Source organism: Hemitrygon akajei, chromosome 2 (assembly GCF_048418815.1).
Source record: "Hemitrygon akajei chromosome 2, sHemAka1.3, whole genome shotgun sequence".
Classification (NCBI taxonomy): domain Eukaryota; kingdom Metazoa; phylum Chordata; class Chondrichthyes; order Myliobatiformes; family Dasyatidae; genus Hemitrygon; species Hemitrygon akajei.
This window is the reverse complement of record NC_133125.1, coordinates 211,845,427-211,858,125: the sequence shown is the minus strand read 5'-3', so window position 1 is coordinate 211,858,125 and position 12,699 is coordinate 211,845,427. Positions and strand designations below refer to the sequence as shown.

Genomic DNA, 12,699 nt, shown 5'->3' with positions numbered 1-12,699 from the left:
CGCAACACAAATACCAGTCAATACACCCAAAAGCAAGTAAGTAATTGCAACTTTATAGTTATTTCTTAGTGATGGGTTAGTAGAAACAGATGACCTAAAGGCACCAAATAAATAAGTTTATCAGTTTGTGCATCTAATATTTTAATACGTTGGAGCTCACACCTCTGGTTCCGTCCACAACGACCTTCCGAGCCTTTGGCCACCGTCAGAACTGCCGACTTCCAGTATCCGCCGCTCTGGAACCGCTGTCCGCTCCTCACACATCCGTCCTCCTCACTCCTTCCGAAAAAGACCGCGAACTCCCCTCAACTCACACATACAAGATAGCGTAACAATTGTCCATTGGTTCGTTCTCCTCTTATCTGCAGTGAAAACCCTAACATTCCAGACACATTTCATTATAACAAATCAGAGAAGCTATTTTGTTAGCCTGAACACACCACTGTTACTGGTACTGAGACCCCTACACCAGTTACCCTGTCAGTCCCGGTGGACTTTAGCACCCGGGGGAGACGGGGAGCTCAGGACCCGCCGCCCGTGGCTGCTGTTGAATCCGTAGTGTTTCTGTTCCGTTGACGGATGCAGTGAACGAGTTAAATTAATGGATCGATAATTCTCACATCGTGTTTATTTCACTCTCCGCACATTTATATTTACACTGACTGACTCTTGACGCCGGTCCCGGGACCCGACCCGTTTACAGAATCGGAGCAGATTCTCAGTCACTCGTTTTGATGCCAAGTCTTGAAGAGAGGATAAAGTTTCCCCGTGAATTTATTCCTAGTGAAGGTGTGGAGATGGGATTTGGTCTCTGCGTTGTAAAATGAAACTGTCCCGGACTCATAACTGAGATAAACTCCCACCCTCCCGGGGATGGGATTGGCAGGGACATGAGACACAGGGGAGGAGAGAACATTCATCTCATCATCACGCCGCCTGATGATCCAGAATCCGGTCTCCGGATTCTGTCTGACCACTCCCTTCCTCTCCACAGATTCTGCGGCAACTCCCAGATACCAGCGCTCATTCCCCGTCACCTCCACCTCCCAGTAATTTCTCCCCGATGTGAATCCCTCCGATCCCAACACACAACGCCGGTCTGTGAACCTCTTCCCGGTGTCAGGGAGATCCCTCCAGGTCTCGGTCAATCTCACACTCTTCCGATCCTCAGATACCTCGAGCTTTGGGTGGGCCATTTCCACATCCAAGGTGACAGAGACTGGGGAGAGAAGCAGAGAATTAGAGAGTCCCCGGGACCGGGGGAGAGGCCGCTAGGCCTCAGGCGCGGTCGGACCCCGACAGGAACCCTTCCCAGGTTTTAACCATCTACTGCGGATGGGCAATCAGTATCTCCCTAAGGTTTTCCCTCAGGGATAGAGAACAAAGTTCTCCTGATCAACACAAACAAAATGCTGAAGGATCTCAGTCAGTCAAGTAGCACATGTGAAGCAAGATGGGCAGTCAATGTTTCAGGTCGAGAGCTTTCCTCAAGAATGGAAAGAAAGACGGGAGAAAGCCAGTGGAAACGGGTATGAGGAAGGGGCGGAGTAACAACTGGATCCAGATGAGAATGGGGTGAGTGAATATTGGGGGCATTTAAAGAGGAGGAAGGTCAGAGAGGCTTTTCCACCGAATTCATTTGTGCTGACCAACTTGCCTTAATGAACTAGTCCCAGTTGCCTGCATTTGTCCATTATTCCTTTAAACCTTTCCTATCCGCGTATGTGTCCAGATGTCATTTAAATCATGCTAACTGCACCCTCCTGAACAGCTTCCTCTGGCAGCCTTCTGGGCTCCAAGGAAAAAGTCAGTAGCTGATGCGGCCTCTCCTTATAACCTGAGCCCTCCTGTCCTGGTAATGTTCTTGTAAATCTGTTTTATACTCTCTCAGTTTAATGACATCCTTCCAATAACAAGGTAGCCAGACAGAGTTCCAAATGTGGCCTTACGGATTTCTTGCACACACCTAACGTGACATCCCAGCTCCTGTACTCTGTATTGTGACTGATGAAGACAATGGTCTCTCTGATCTACAGCACTCTCCAGGGACCGACCAATTGCTGTGTAAATCCTCTCCTGCTTGGCCTTTCCAACAGGCAACCCCCACATTGCTCTGAATTAACATCCATTTGCCATTCAATGGCTCATTGGCTCAGTTGATTTAGATTATTTTCTAATCTTGGATAAACCATAGGCACCAATGCAAATACTGGATCACACAATGCAATTTCGACTCTGAGAGTTCTGGAGTTCGGAGTTCATTTGTAGTGCCGTCCATACGGAGGTTTATGTCCTCCCTATGACTGAGCGGGTTTCCTCTGGGTGCTCCAGATTTCTCCCACAGTACAAAGAGTAATTGTTCATTGTAAATTGTTCTGTGATGAGTGGATTAAATAGCTGGGTTGCTGGTAGGTGTGGCTCGTTGTGTTGGAATGAGCTAATCCTCATCATTGGATCAGAGGTGGAGAGGGTTAGTGACTTTAAATTCATTGGTGATAATCTTTTCAAGGAGTTGTCCTGGGTCCAGCATGTAATTGCAATTATGAAGAAAGCACAGCAGTACCTCTATTCCCTAGGGGTTTGCAGGGTTTTGGCATGATAGCTAAAACTTTGACAATCTTCTATAGATGTGTAATAGAGAATATATGGCTGGCTGCATCACAGCCTGGTATGGAAACACCAATGGAAAATCCTACAAAAAGTAGTGGATACAGCCTGGACAACCAAGAGGAAAGCCTTCCCAACCATTGAGTACATCAACATGAAACACTGTAATAGGAAAGCAGCATCCATCGTCAGGCATCCCCACCACCACGACATGCTCTTTTCTCAATGCTGGCATCAGGAAGAAGATACAGGAGCCCCAGGACTTTCACCGCCAAGTTCAGGAACAGTTACTACCCATCAACCGTCATGTGTTATGTACCCCTGGGGTTCATATTTTCTGTGGACTGTCACGCCGAGATAATTAGACTGACTTTTGCTATAGTTGGATTTCTGCTGACTGCAGAGTTGCTGGGTTGCTATGGTGAGCAGCGATTGTTTGGACATATACAAGGACACTGACTACTGCTGTCGGCTTCTGAGTTACTATGGTGAGAGAGGTGGAGTTATTTGACGGACAATTGAATGTTATGGTTTTTCTGCAGCTTGTTTACTTTTTACAAGGACGGCCACAGACACAGAGAAAGACACAGTTAGAGTCAAGATGCATTCGGTCAATGAGTCGGTCGCTGGTTTAAACTTTCAGGAGCCCAAAAGGGGTGAGTTGAGATCGATCCCGAGTATTGATAAATGACTCACAAGTTTTCTGTAATTAGAACAAGTTTACAGGAAGAGAAGAGAGGAGAGGAAGGTTTGGAACAGAAGAAACCTAGTGACAAAGAGATCAGTGTTTGGACTCTCTCTCTGAGTAGCCCGTGAGGGTGAGTTTGCTTCCATTCGGCTACGAAAGTGTGTTTGTCACTTAGCTAATCCTCAGGAGTGGGTTCTCTGGTGAGGGGAAAACCTTTGTGAATACATGTGTGTGTTTACTCTTTGTCCGGATGTGGTATTTCACTGAAGAAAGGCACCCCTGTGGCAAATCACTGTTGGAGTTAATTCATATGTCGTACAACTGGATAAGTGGCTATCACGTTGTGAGCTTGGGGTAACCTTGTGGAATCTACTGGTGTGTCGACACTTGTCTGGGTGGTGGTTCCTTGAAGATGGTCCTTTTTTTTGTGATAGGCTACTGTTGGTGATAATCCATACGTGGATTTTGAGTATCCTGTGGCCACCACTTTGGGATGCCCCGTAGCTGAATTTGGGTGTGGTGCCACTTGTGTTGAAAGGATATTCGTTGAAGATCACTGTCAGTGATACTTCGTGTATGGAGTGGAACAACTTCGGAGATAAAACCTACTGCTATTGTTATTTTGTATTGCTGTCGTGGAATCTGTGGAATATCGATGGAATTGCCTTCTCACAACATATGCCTTTGGATTACAAATCTCTCTCTCACCAACAACAGCAAACTTGTGCATTGAACTGAACTTTCTCACATACCGTCATAAGACTGTATCATTTACCACCTAAGCTTGAATGAGTTTGGGAAACATATACTAACACCTAAATATGCTTATATATGCCTAACACTGTTACTCATTGGTTTACCTGGCTTTAAGTTTAATATTATTGGTAGATACTAATAAAATAGTGTTCTGTTAATAGCAAAACCAGACTCGAGGTGTGTTCCATTTCTGCTGGTTCTTTTAACCTATTATGGGGTACATAACATAATTTTTTTCGCTATAAACAAAGGGGATAATTTCACTCAATTTTCCTTGCCCCATCACTGAAATATTCCCACAACCAATGGACTCACATTCGATTGCTCTTCATCTCATGTTCTCCTTATTTATTGCTATTTACTTACATTTACATTTGCACAGTTTGTTGTCTTCTGCATTCTGGCTGAACACCCTAATTGGGCACTCTTTCACAGATTCTGTATTAGTTACTTTTCTATAGATTTGTTGAGTACGCCCTCAAAAAATTAATCTCATGGTTGTATATCATGATATATTTGTAATTTGATAATAAAATTTACTTTGAACATTGAAATAACTCATCACTGTCCTCTATATCAATAATATTAGAGTCCTCCACAAACCTACAAAACATGTCACCAAGATACACTTCCAAATCATTCATGTGAATGATGAAAATCAATGGATCCATCACCAATCTCTGCAGCACAACACTGTTCAGAGAATTCTACCCAGCCAGTTGGCCAGATCGTATCGTAACCCATGTGATCTAACTCTGCGGAATAGCCTCCCATAAAGTGCCTTGTCAACTATCTCACTAAAGTCAATGTAGACTATGTCTACTGAACTTCCATCATTCATCTTCTTTGTCACATCTTCAAGAAACTCAATCAAAGTCATGAGACATGATTTTTCATGCAGAATGGCAAGCTGGATGTCCATAATTAGCCTTACCTTTCCAAATAAATGCAGATCCAGTCTCTCAGGATCCTCTCCATTAATATATACCCACTGTCAACATTAGGCTCACCAGTCTGGAGTGATGGCTCAGTTTGAGCATTTAGTTCAGAAGGGATTGAAGATCCTACCAGAGGACTCCAGGCTGCTGAGCCTAACACCAGTGGTGGGAAAGTTTCTGAGAGACAGAATCGAACAGTATTTGGAAAAGCACAGACAGATTATGCAAGACATTCCACATGGAAAACCATGTCTCACAAATTTGAGATCTTTGAAGAGGCGACGGAGAAGACTGAGCAGGATAGAGTGGTAGACATTCTCCACATGAACTTAAGTAATTCCATTGACATTGATTGTATATCTCACTTGGATTATTGAGTATATTTCTAGTTCCCCGAACCTGGGAAGAGTGTCATAACACTGGGCAGGAAGCTTCAGGAAGATGTTACCAGGACTGGAGGGCTTGAGTTAAAAGAAGAGACTGGATAGGTTGGGGCGATTTCCCTGGAGTATAGGATGTTGAGGTGTAGTCCCTTATCAAGGAATATAAGTAGTTCAAAATTCAAAGTAAAATTTATTATCAGAGTATATACATGTCACCACATACAACCCTGAGATTCTCATTCTGTTTCTGTGGGCATACTTAGCAAATCACAGGATCAACAGACAACTAACTGTGCAAATTGCAAATACCAATAAACAAAGATGGTGCAGGCATACATTGTCGTCTCTCTGTGGGCTCCAGAAAATTGTATATAAAATCATGAGGGGCATACTCGTTTTCCCAGTATAAGCGAGTTCAAAACCAGAGAACATAGATTGAAGATGAGTGGGGAATGACTAATAAGAGATCTGCAGGGCAACCATCTCACTGTGAGGGAGGTAGGTAGATGTGAAATTTGCTGCCAGAGGACGCCATAGAATCAGGTACAATTAAAATTTTGTATAATAAATTTAGACAGGTACCATAAGAAGTGGTTAGAGGGGTATTGGACAAAATCACGGAAAAGAGAGAGTGAGCAACAATAAGTCATGGCACATATTGTTACCAAATATATAGTTAGAAAAAAGCAGGAGGTCCTGAAAAAAAATACATGGAGTTAGGAAGCAAGCTGAGAGGCAGGACCTCAAGGGAAGTAATCTCAGAATTGCAGTCTATGTCACGAGACAGTGAGGATAGGAATAGAATGAGGTGTTAGATAACCACATGGCTGAAGAATTGGAGCATGTGGGGTTCAGTTTGCCAAGGGAGTTGGAAGAGGCATGTAATAAAACCATAAAACCATAAAACATAGGAGAAGAATTAGGCTATTTGACCCAGCGAGTCTGCTCCGCCATTCAATCATGGCTGATCATTTTTTTTTCTCCTCCTCCTCAACTCCATTTCCTGGCCTTCTCCCCATAACCTTTGATGCCATGCCCAATTAAGAACCTACCAATCTCTGCCTGAAATTCACACAGTGACACGACCTCCACAGCTGCATGTGGCAACAAATTCCACAAATTCACTGCCCTCTAGCTAAAGAAATTTCTCCGCATCATTGTTTTGAAAGGCACCCCTCTATCCTGAGGCTGTGCCCTCTTGTCCTAGGCTCTCCCACCATGGGGATCATCCTTTCCACATCTACTCTGTTTAGGGCTTTCAACATTCAAAAAGTATCAATGAAATTCCAGCTCATCCTTCTAAGTCCCAGTGAGTACAGACCCAGAGGCATCAAATGTTCATCATATGATAACCCTTTCATTCCCAGAATCATCCTTGTGAACCTCCTCTGAACCCTCTCCAATGCCAGCACATCTTTTCAAAGATGAGGAACCCAAAACTGTTCACAATATTCAAGGTCTTGAGGCCTCACCAGTGCCTTATAAAGCCTCAGCATCACATCCTTGCTCTTGTATTCGAGACCTCTTGAAATTAATGCTAACATGGCATTTGCCTTCCTCAACACCAACTCAACCTGCAAGTTAACCATTTGGATGTTCTGCACAAGGACTCCCAAGTACCTTTGCATCTCAAATTTTTGGATATTCTCAGCATTGAGAAAATAGTCTGCACATTTATTTCTAATACCAAGGTGCATAAGCATGCATTTTCCAACATTATATTTAATTTGCCACTTTCTTGCTCGTTATCCTAAACTGTCTAAGTCCTTCTGCATCCTACCTGTTTCCTCAACACCACCTGCCCCTCCACCAATCTTCGTATCATCTGCAAAATTAACAACAAAGCCATCTATGCCATCATCTAAATCATTTATATACAGAATAAAAATAACTGGCTCCGACACTGACCCCTGCAGAACACCAGGATCCTTTTATCCCCACTCGCTGCCTCCTTCCAAGCAGCCCATGCTCTAACCATGTTAGTAATTTTCCTGTAATAACATGGGCTCTTAACTTGGTAAATGGCCTCATGTGTGACTTTGTCAAAGGCTTTCTGAAAGTCCACATATATAACATCCACTACATCCCCTTTATCTATCCTACTTGTAATCTCCTCAAAGAATTCCAACAAGTTTGTCACACAGGATTTTCCCTTAAGAAATCCATGCTGATGTTGTCCTATTTTGTCCTGCGTCACTAAGTACTCCATCAACACATCCTTAACAATTGACTCCAACAACTTCCCAGCCACTGAGGTCAGACTAACTGGTCTATAATTTCCCGCCTGCTACCTTCCTCCCTTGTTAAAGAGTGTGTGCATTTGCAATTTTCCAGTCCTCTGGCACCCAATGAAAGATCATTTCTAATGCTGTCACAATCTCTAATGCTGCATCTCTCAGAATCCTAGGGTGCAGTTCATCTGGCCCGGGTGATTTTAGGTTGTTCTTCTTGTTGAGTACCTTCTCCCTTGTAATAGTAACTGCACCCACTTCTCTTCCTTCACACACTACAACATCTGGCACACTGCTAGAGCCTTCCATAATTAAGAGTGATGCAAAATACCTATTTATTTCATCAGCCATCTCCTTGTCCCATGTTATTATTTCTCCTGCCTCATTTTCTAGTGGTCCTATATCCACTCTCTTCTCTCTTCTTCTTTTTTACACACTTGAAAAAGGTTTTACTATCCACTTTGATATTATTTGCTAGCTTGCTTTCATATTTTATCTTTTCCTTCCTAATGATTCTTTTAGTTGCTCTCTATAGGTTTTTAAAAACTTCCCAATCTTCTATCTTCCCACTAATTTTTGCTTTGTTGTATGCCCTCTCTTTTGTTTTTACATTAGCTTTGCCTTCCCTTGTCAGCCACGCTTGTACTATTTTGCTATTTGAGTATTTCTTCATTTTTTGAACTCACGTCCTGCACCTTCCTCATTCTTCCCAGAAACGCACACCATTGCTGCTGCTGACAACCCTCCCAGAAGCTCCTTCCAATTTATCTTGGCCAACTCATCTCCCATTACAATTACTACTGTAATTTCCCTTACTCCACTGAAATACTGCAACATCTCCCAATCAAATTTCAAGTTGAACTTAGTCGTATTGTGATCACCATTTCTGAAGGGTTTTTTTTACCTTTAACTCCCTAATCGCATCCGGTTCATTACATAACACCCAATCTAGTATAGATGATACCCTAGTAGGCTCACTGACAAACTGCTCTAAAAAGCCATCCCATTACCAACCTGATTTTCAAAATCCACCTGCATGTCAAACCTCCCATGACTACCATAACATTGCACTTTTGACACACTTTTTCTATTTCCTGTTGTAATCTGTGTTCTACATCCCAGCCTCTGTTGGGAGGCCTGTATATAACTGCCATCAGGATCCTTTTCAAAACATAGAAACATAGAAAACCTACAGCACAATACAGGCCCTTCGGCCCACAAAGTTGTACCGAACATGTCCCTACCTTAGAAATTACTAGGCTTACGCACAGCCCTCTATTTTTCTAAGCTCCATGTACTTATCCAAAAATCTCTTAAAAGACCCTGTCGTATCCGCCTCCACCACCATTGCCGCCAGTCCATTCCACAAACTCACCTCTCTGAGTAAAAACCTTACCCCTGACATCTCCTCTGTACCTACTCCCCAGCACCTTAAACCTGTGTCCTCTTGTGGCAGCCATTTCAGCCTTGGGAAAAAGCCTCCGACTATCCACACAATCAATGCCTCTCATCATCTTATATACCTCTATCAGGGCACCTCTCAACCTCCATCAAGAAGAAAAGGCCGAGATCACTCAACCTATTCTCATAATGCATGCTCCTCAATCCAGGGAACATCCTTGTAAATCTCCTCAGCACCCTTTCTATAGCTTTCACACCCTTCCTATAGTGAGGTGACCTGAACTGAGCACAGTACTCCAAGTGGGGTCTGACCAGGGTCCTACATTACCTCTCGGCTCCTAAATTCAATTCCACGATTGATGAAGGCCAATACACCATATGCTTTCTTCACCACAGAGTCAACCTGCGCAGCTGCTCTGAGTGTCCTATGGACTCGGACCCCAAGATCCCTCTGATCCTCCACACTGCCAAGAGTCTTACCATTAATACTATATTCTGCCATCATATTTGACCTACCAAAATGAACCACTTCATACTTATCTGGCTTGACCTCCATCTGCAGCTTCTCAGCCCATTTTTGCACCCTAGCAATGTCCCGCTGTATCCTCTGACAGCCCTCCACACTATCCACAACACCTCCAACCTTTGTGTCATCAGCAAACCTACTAACCCATTCCTCCACTTCCTCATCCAGGTTATTTATAAAAATCACGAAGAGTAAGGGTCCCAGACCTGATCCCTGAGGCACACCATTGGTAACCGACCTCAATGCAGAATATTTGGTATGATGTTGTAGCCATCACTGAATCGTAGCTGAAGGATGGTTGTAGTTGGGAGCTGAGTGTCCAAGGTTACACATTATATCAGAGAGATAGAAAGGTAGGCAGAGTGGGTGGTGTGGCTCTACTGGTAAAGAATGACATCAAAACAGTATGGTCCCCCTCGAGGTTCAGGTGCAATCTGTCACTTTTGAAAAGGTCTTACTTCCCACAGAAGAGATCCCAATGATCCAAGAAACTGAAGACCTGCCCCCTGCATCAGTTTCTCAGCCTCACATTTATCTGCCAGATCATCCTGTTTCTACCCTCACTGGGGCATGGCACAGGCAGTAATCCAGAAATTAGTACCCTGGAGGACCTACTTTACTGATTTCTACCTAATGTCACAATTGGAACGGGGGTCTTCAATATGCAAGGGATTGGGAAAATCAGTTTGGTGTTGGATCGCAAAAGAGGGAATTTGTGGGATGTCTACAGGATGGCTTTTACAGCAGCTTGTGTTCGAGCTGACTCGGAGAAGGATATCTTAGATTGAGTGTTGTGTAATAACCCAGATCTTATAATGGGCTTAATGTAAAGGGACCCTAAGGAGGTAGTGATCATAATATGATTGAATTCATATGCATTTTGAGAGGGAGAAGCAGAAGTCAGATGTACCTGTACCACAATGGAATAAAGAGAATTAGAGAGGCATGGGAGAGGAGCTTGCCCAGGACTGGAGGGGGATACTGGCAGGGATGGTGGCAGGGCAGAGACGGCTGAAATTTCTGGGAATAGTTTATAAGGTGAAGGATAGAAGCCTGCAGAAGAAGAAGTTCTCAAATGGCCAGTGTAGTCAGCTGTGGCTGACAAGGGAAGTTAAGCACTACACAACAGCCAAGGAAAGGGCATTTAAGGTAGCAGAAGTGAATTGGAGGTTGGATGATTAGGAAGCTTTTAAAACCCAACAAAAGGCAACTAGAAAAGCTATAAGAAGGGAAAAGATGAAACATGAGGGCAAACTAACCAACAACATGACGCAGGATACTAGAAGTGTTTTCAGTTATATGAAGAGTAAAACAGAGGTGAGAGTTGATATTGGACCACTGGAAAATGATGCTGATGCTAATTGGGAACAATGAAATGGTAGGTAAACTTAATGGGTACTTTGCATCAGTCTTCTCTGTGGAAGACATTGGCAGTGTACCAGAGGTCCGTAAGTGTCAGGGTGCAGGAGTGAGTGCCATTGCTATTACAAAGGAAAAAGTACAAGGCCAACTCAAAGGTGTTAAGGTGGGTAAGTCACCTGGATGAGATGGACTACACCCCAGAGGCCTGAGAGAAGTTGCTGAAGAGATAATGGATGCACTGGTCATGATCGTTCAAGAATCACTTGACCCTGGCATGGTCCCAGAGGACGGGAACATTGCATATGTCACTCCACTCTTTAAGAAGGGAGGAAGTCAAAAGAACTGAAATTATAGGCCAGTTAGCCAAACAGTGCTTGAGAAAGTGTTGGAGCCTATTATTAACGATGAGGTTTCGGGGTACTTGGAGATTGATGATAAACTATGTCAAAATCAGAATGGTTTCAGTGAGGGGAAATTTGCCTGACAAATCTGTTAGAGTTCTTTGAGGAAGTAACAAGCAGGGTGGACAAAGTTGAGGCAGTGGATGTTATTTACTTGGATTTTCAGAAGGCATTTGATAAGATGCCACAGATGAGGCTGCTTAACAAGATAAAATCCTCTGCCATTACTGGAAAAAATATTGGCAAGGATAGAGGAATGGCTGACAGGCAGGGGGCAGCAAATGGGAATAAAAGGGGCCTTTACTGGTTGGCTGCCAAAGACTAGTGGTATTCCTCAGAGATCAGTATGGGGTTAGCTACTTTTCACATTGTTTATCAATGATTTGAATAATTGATGGCTTTGTGGCAAAGTTTGTGGATGATATGAAGATAGGTGGAGGGGCAGGTAGTGCTGAGGAAGCAATCTGATTGCAGCAGGACTTGGAAGAATGGGCAAAATAGTTGCAGATGCAATACAGTGTAGGGAAATGTCTGATAATGTATTTGGGTAAAAGGAACAATAGTGCAGACTGTTATCTAAATGAACTTGGAATACTGTCAACAGTTTTGGGCCCCATATCTCAGAAGGATGTGTTGTCATTGGACAGAGTCCAGAGGAGGTTCACAAGGATGACTCTGGGAATGAAGGGGTTAACATATGAGGAGAGTTTGGCAGATTTGGGCCTGTACTCACCGAAATTCAAAAGAATTTCATTGAAACCCTCTGAATGCTGAAAGGACTAGATAGGGTGGATGTGGAGAGAACGTTTCCTGTGGTGGGGGTATCCAGATCTAAAGGACACAGCTAAAAAATCATTTTAAAATGGAGGTAAGGAAAATTTTTGTATCCAAAGAGTGGTGAATATGTGAAATGCTCTGTCACTGACTGTGGTATATTTAAGGTGGAAGCGATACTTTCCTGATCAGTCGGGTATCAAAGGATATGGGGAGAAGGCAGGTGTACGGAGTTGAGTGATCCGGGATCAACCATAACAGAACGACAGAGCATATTCAATGGGCTGAATGACCTAATTCTGCTCCTATGTCTTATGATCTAAATGGGACTACCTGTAGAAGACATCTTAGTCCAGATGGATGAGTTGGGCCATGGGTTCAACATCTGCCAAACTCCTTCCCAGATCATCCTCCTGAGGAATCTCACCCTGGATCTGGTCTCTGAACTGCTGATGTAATGTCAGGTCAGAGGGCAGTTCAGTACACAAAACAGACTGGATCATACCTAACTGGAGATTTCTGATTGTGTGTGTGTGTGTGTGTGTGTGTGTGTGTGTGTGTGTGTGTGTGTGTGTGTGTGTGTGTGTGTGTGTGTGTGTGTGTGTGTGTGTGTGTGTGTGTGTGTGTGTGTG

At 43.6% G+C, this 12,699-nt stretch overlaps 1 protein-coding gene across 1 annotated transcript in view; it reads right to left on the bottom strand.

Moving 5' to 3' along the window:
• Positions 1–480: 480 nt before the first annotated feature.
• LOC140722250 (nuclear factor 7, brain-like) overlaps positions 481–12,699 on the bottom strand; it is a 50,277-nt gene continuing 38,058 nt past the window's right edge. Inside the window, exons 7-8 of the mRNA XM_073037039.1 lie at positions 1,155–1,219; positions 481–564 (exon numbers count right to left, since the gene is read on the bottom strand). Of these exons, the coding sequence (XP_072893140.1) occupies positions 481–564; positions 1,155–1,219 (149 nt within the window). The remainder of the gene's footprint in view (positions 565–1,154; positions 1,220–12,699) is intronic.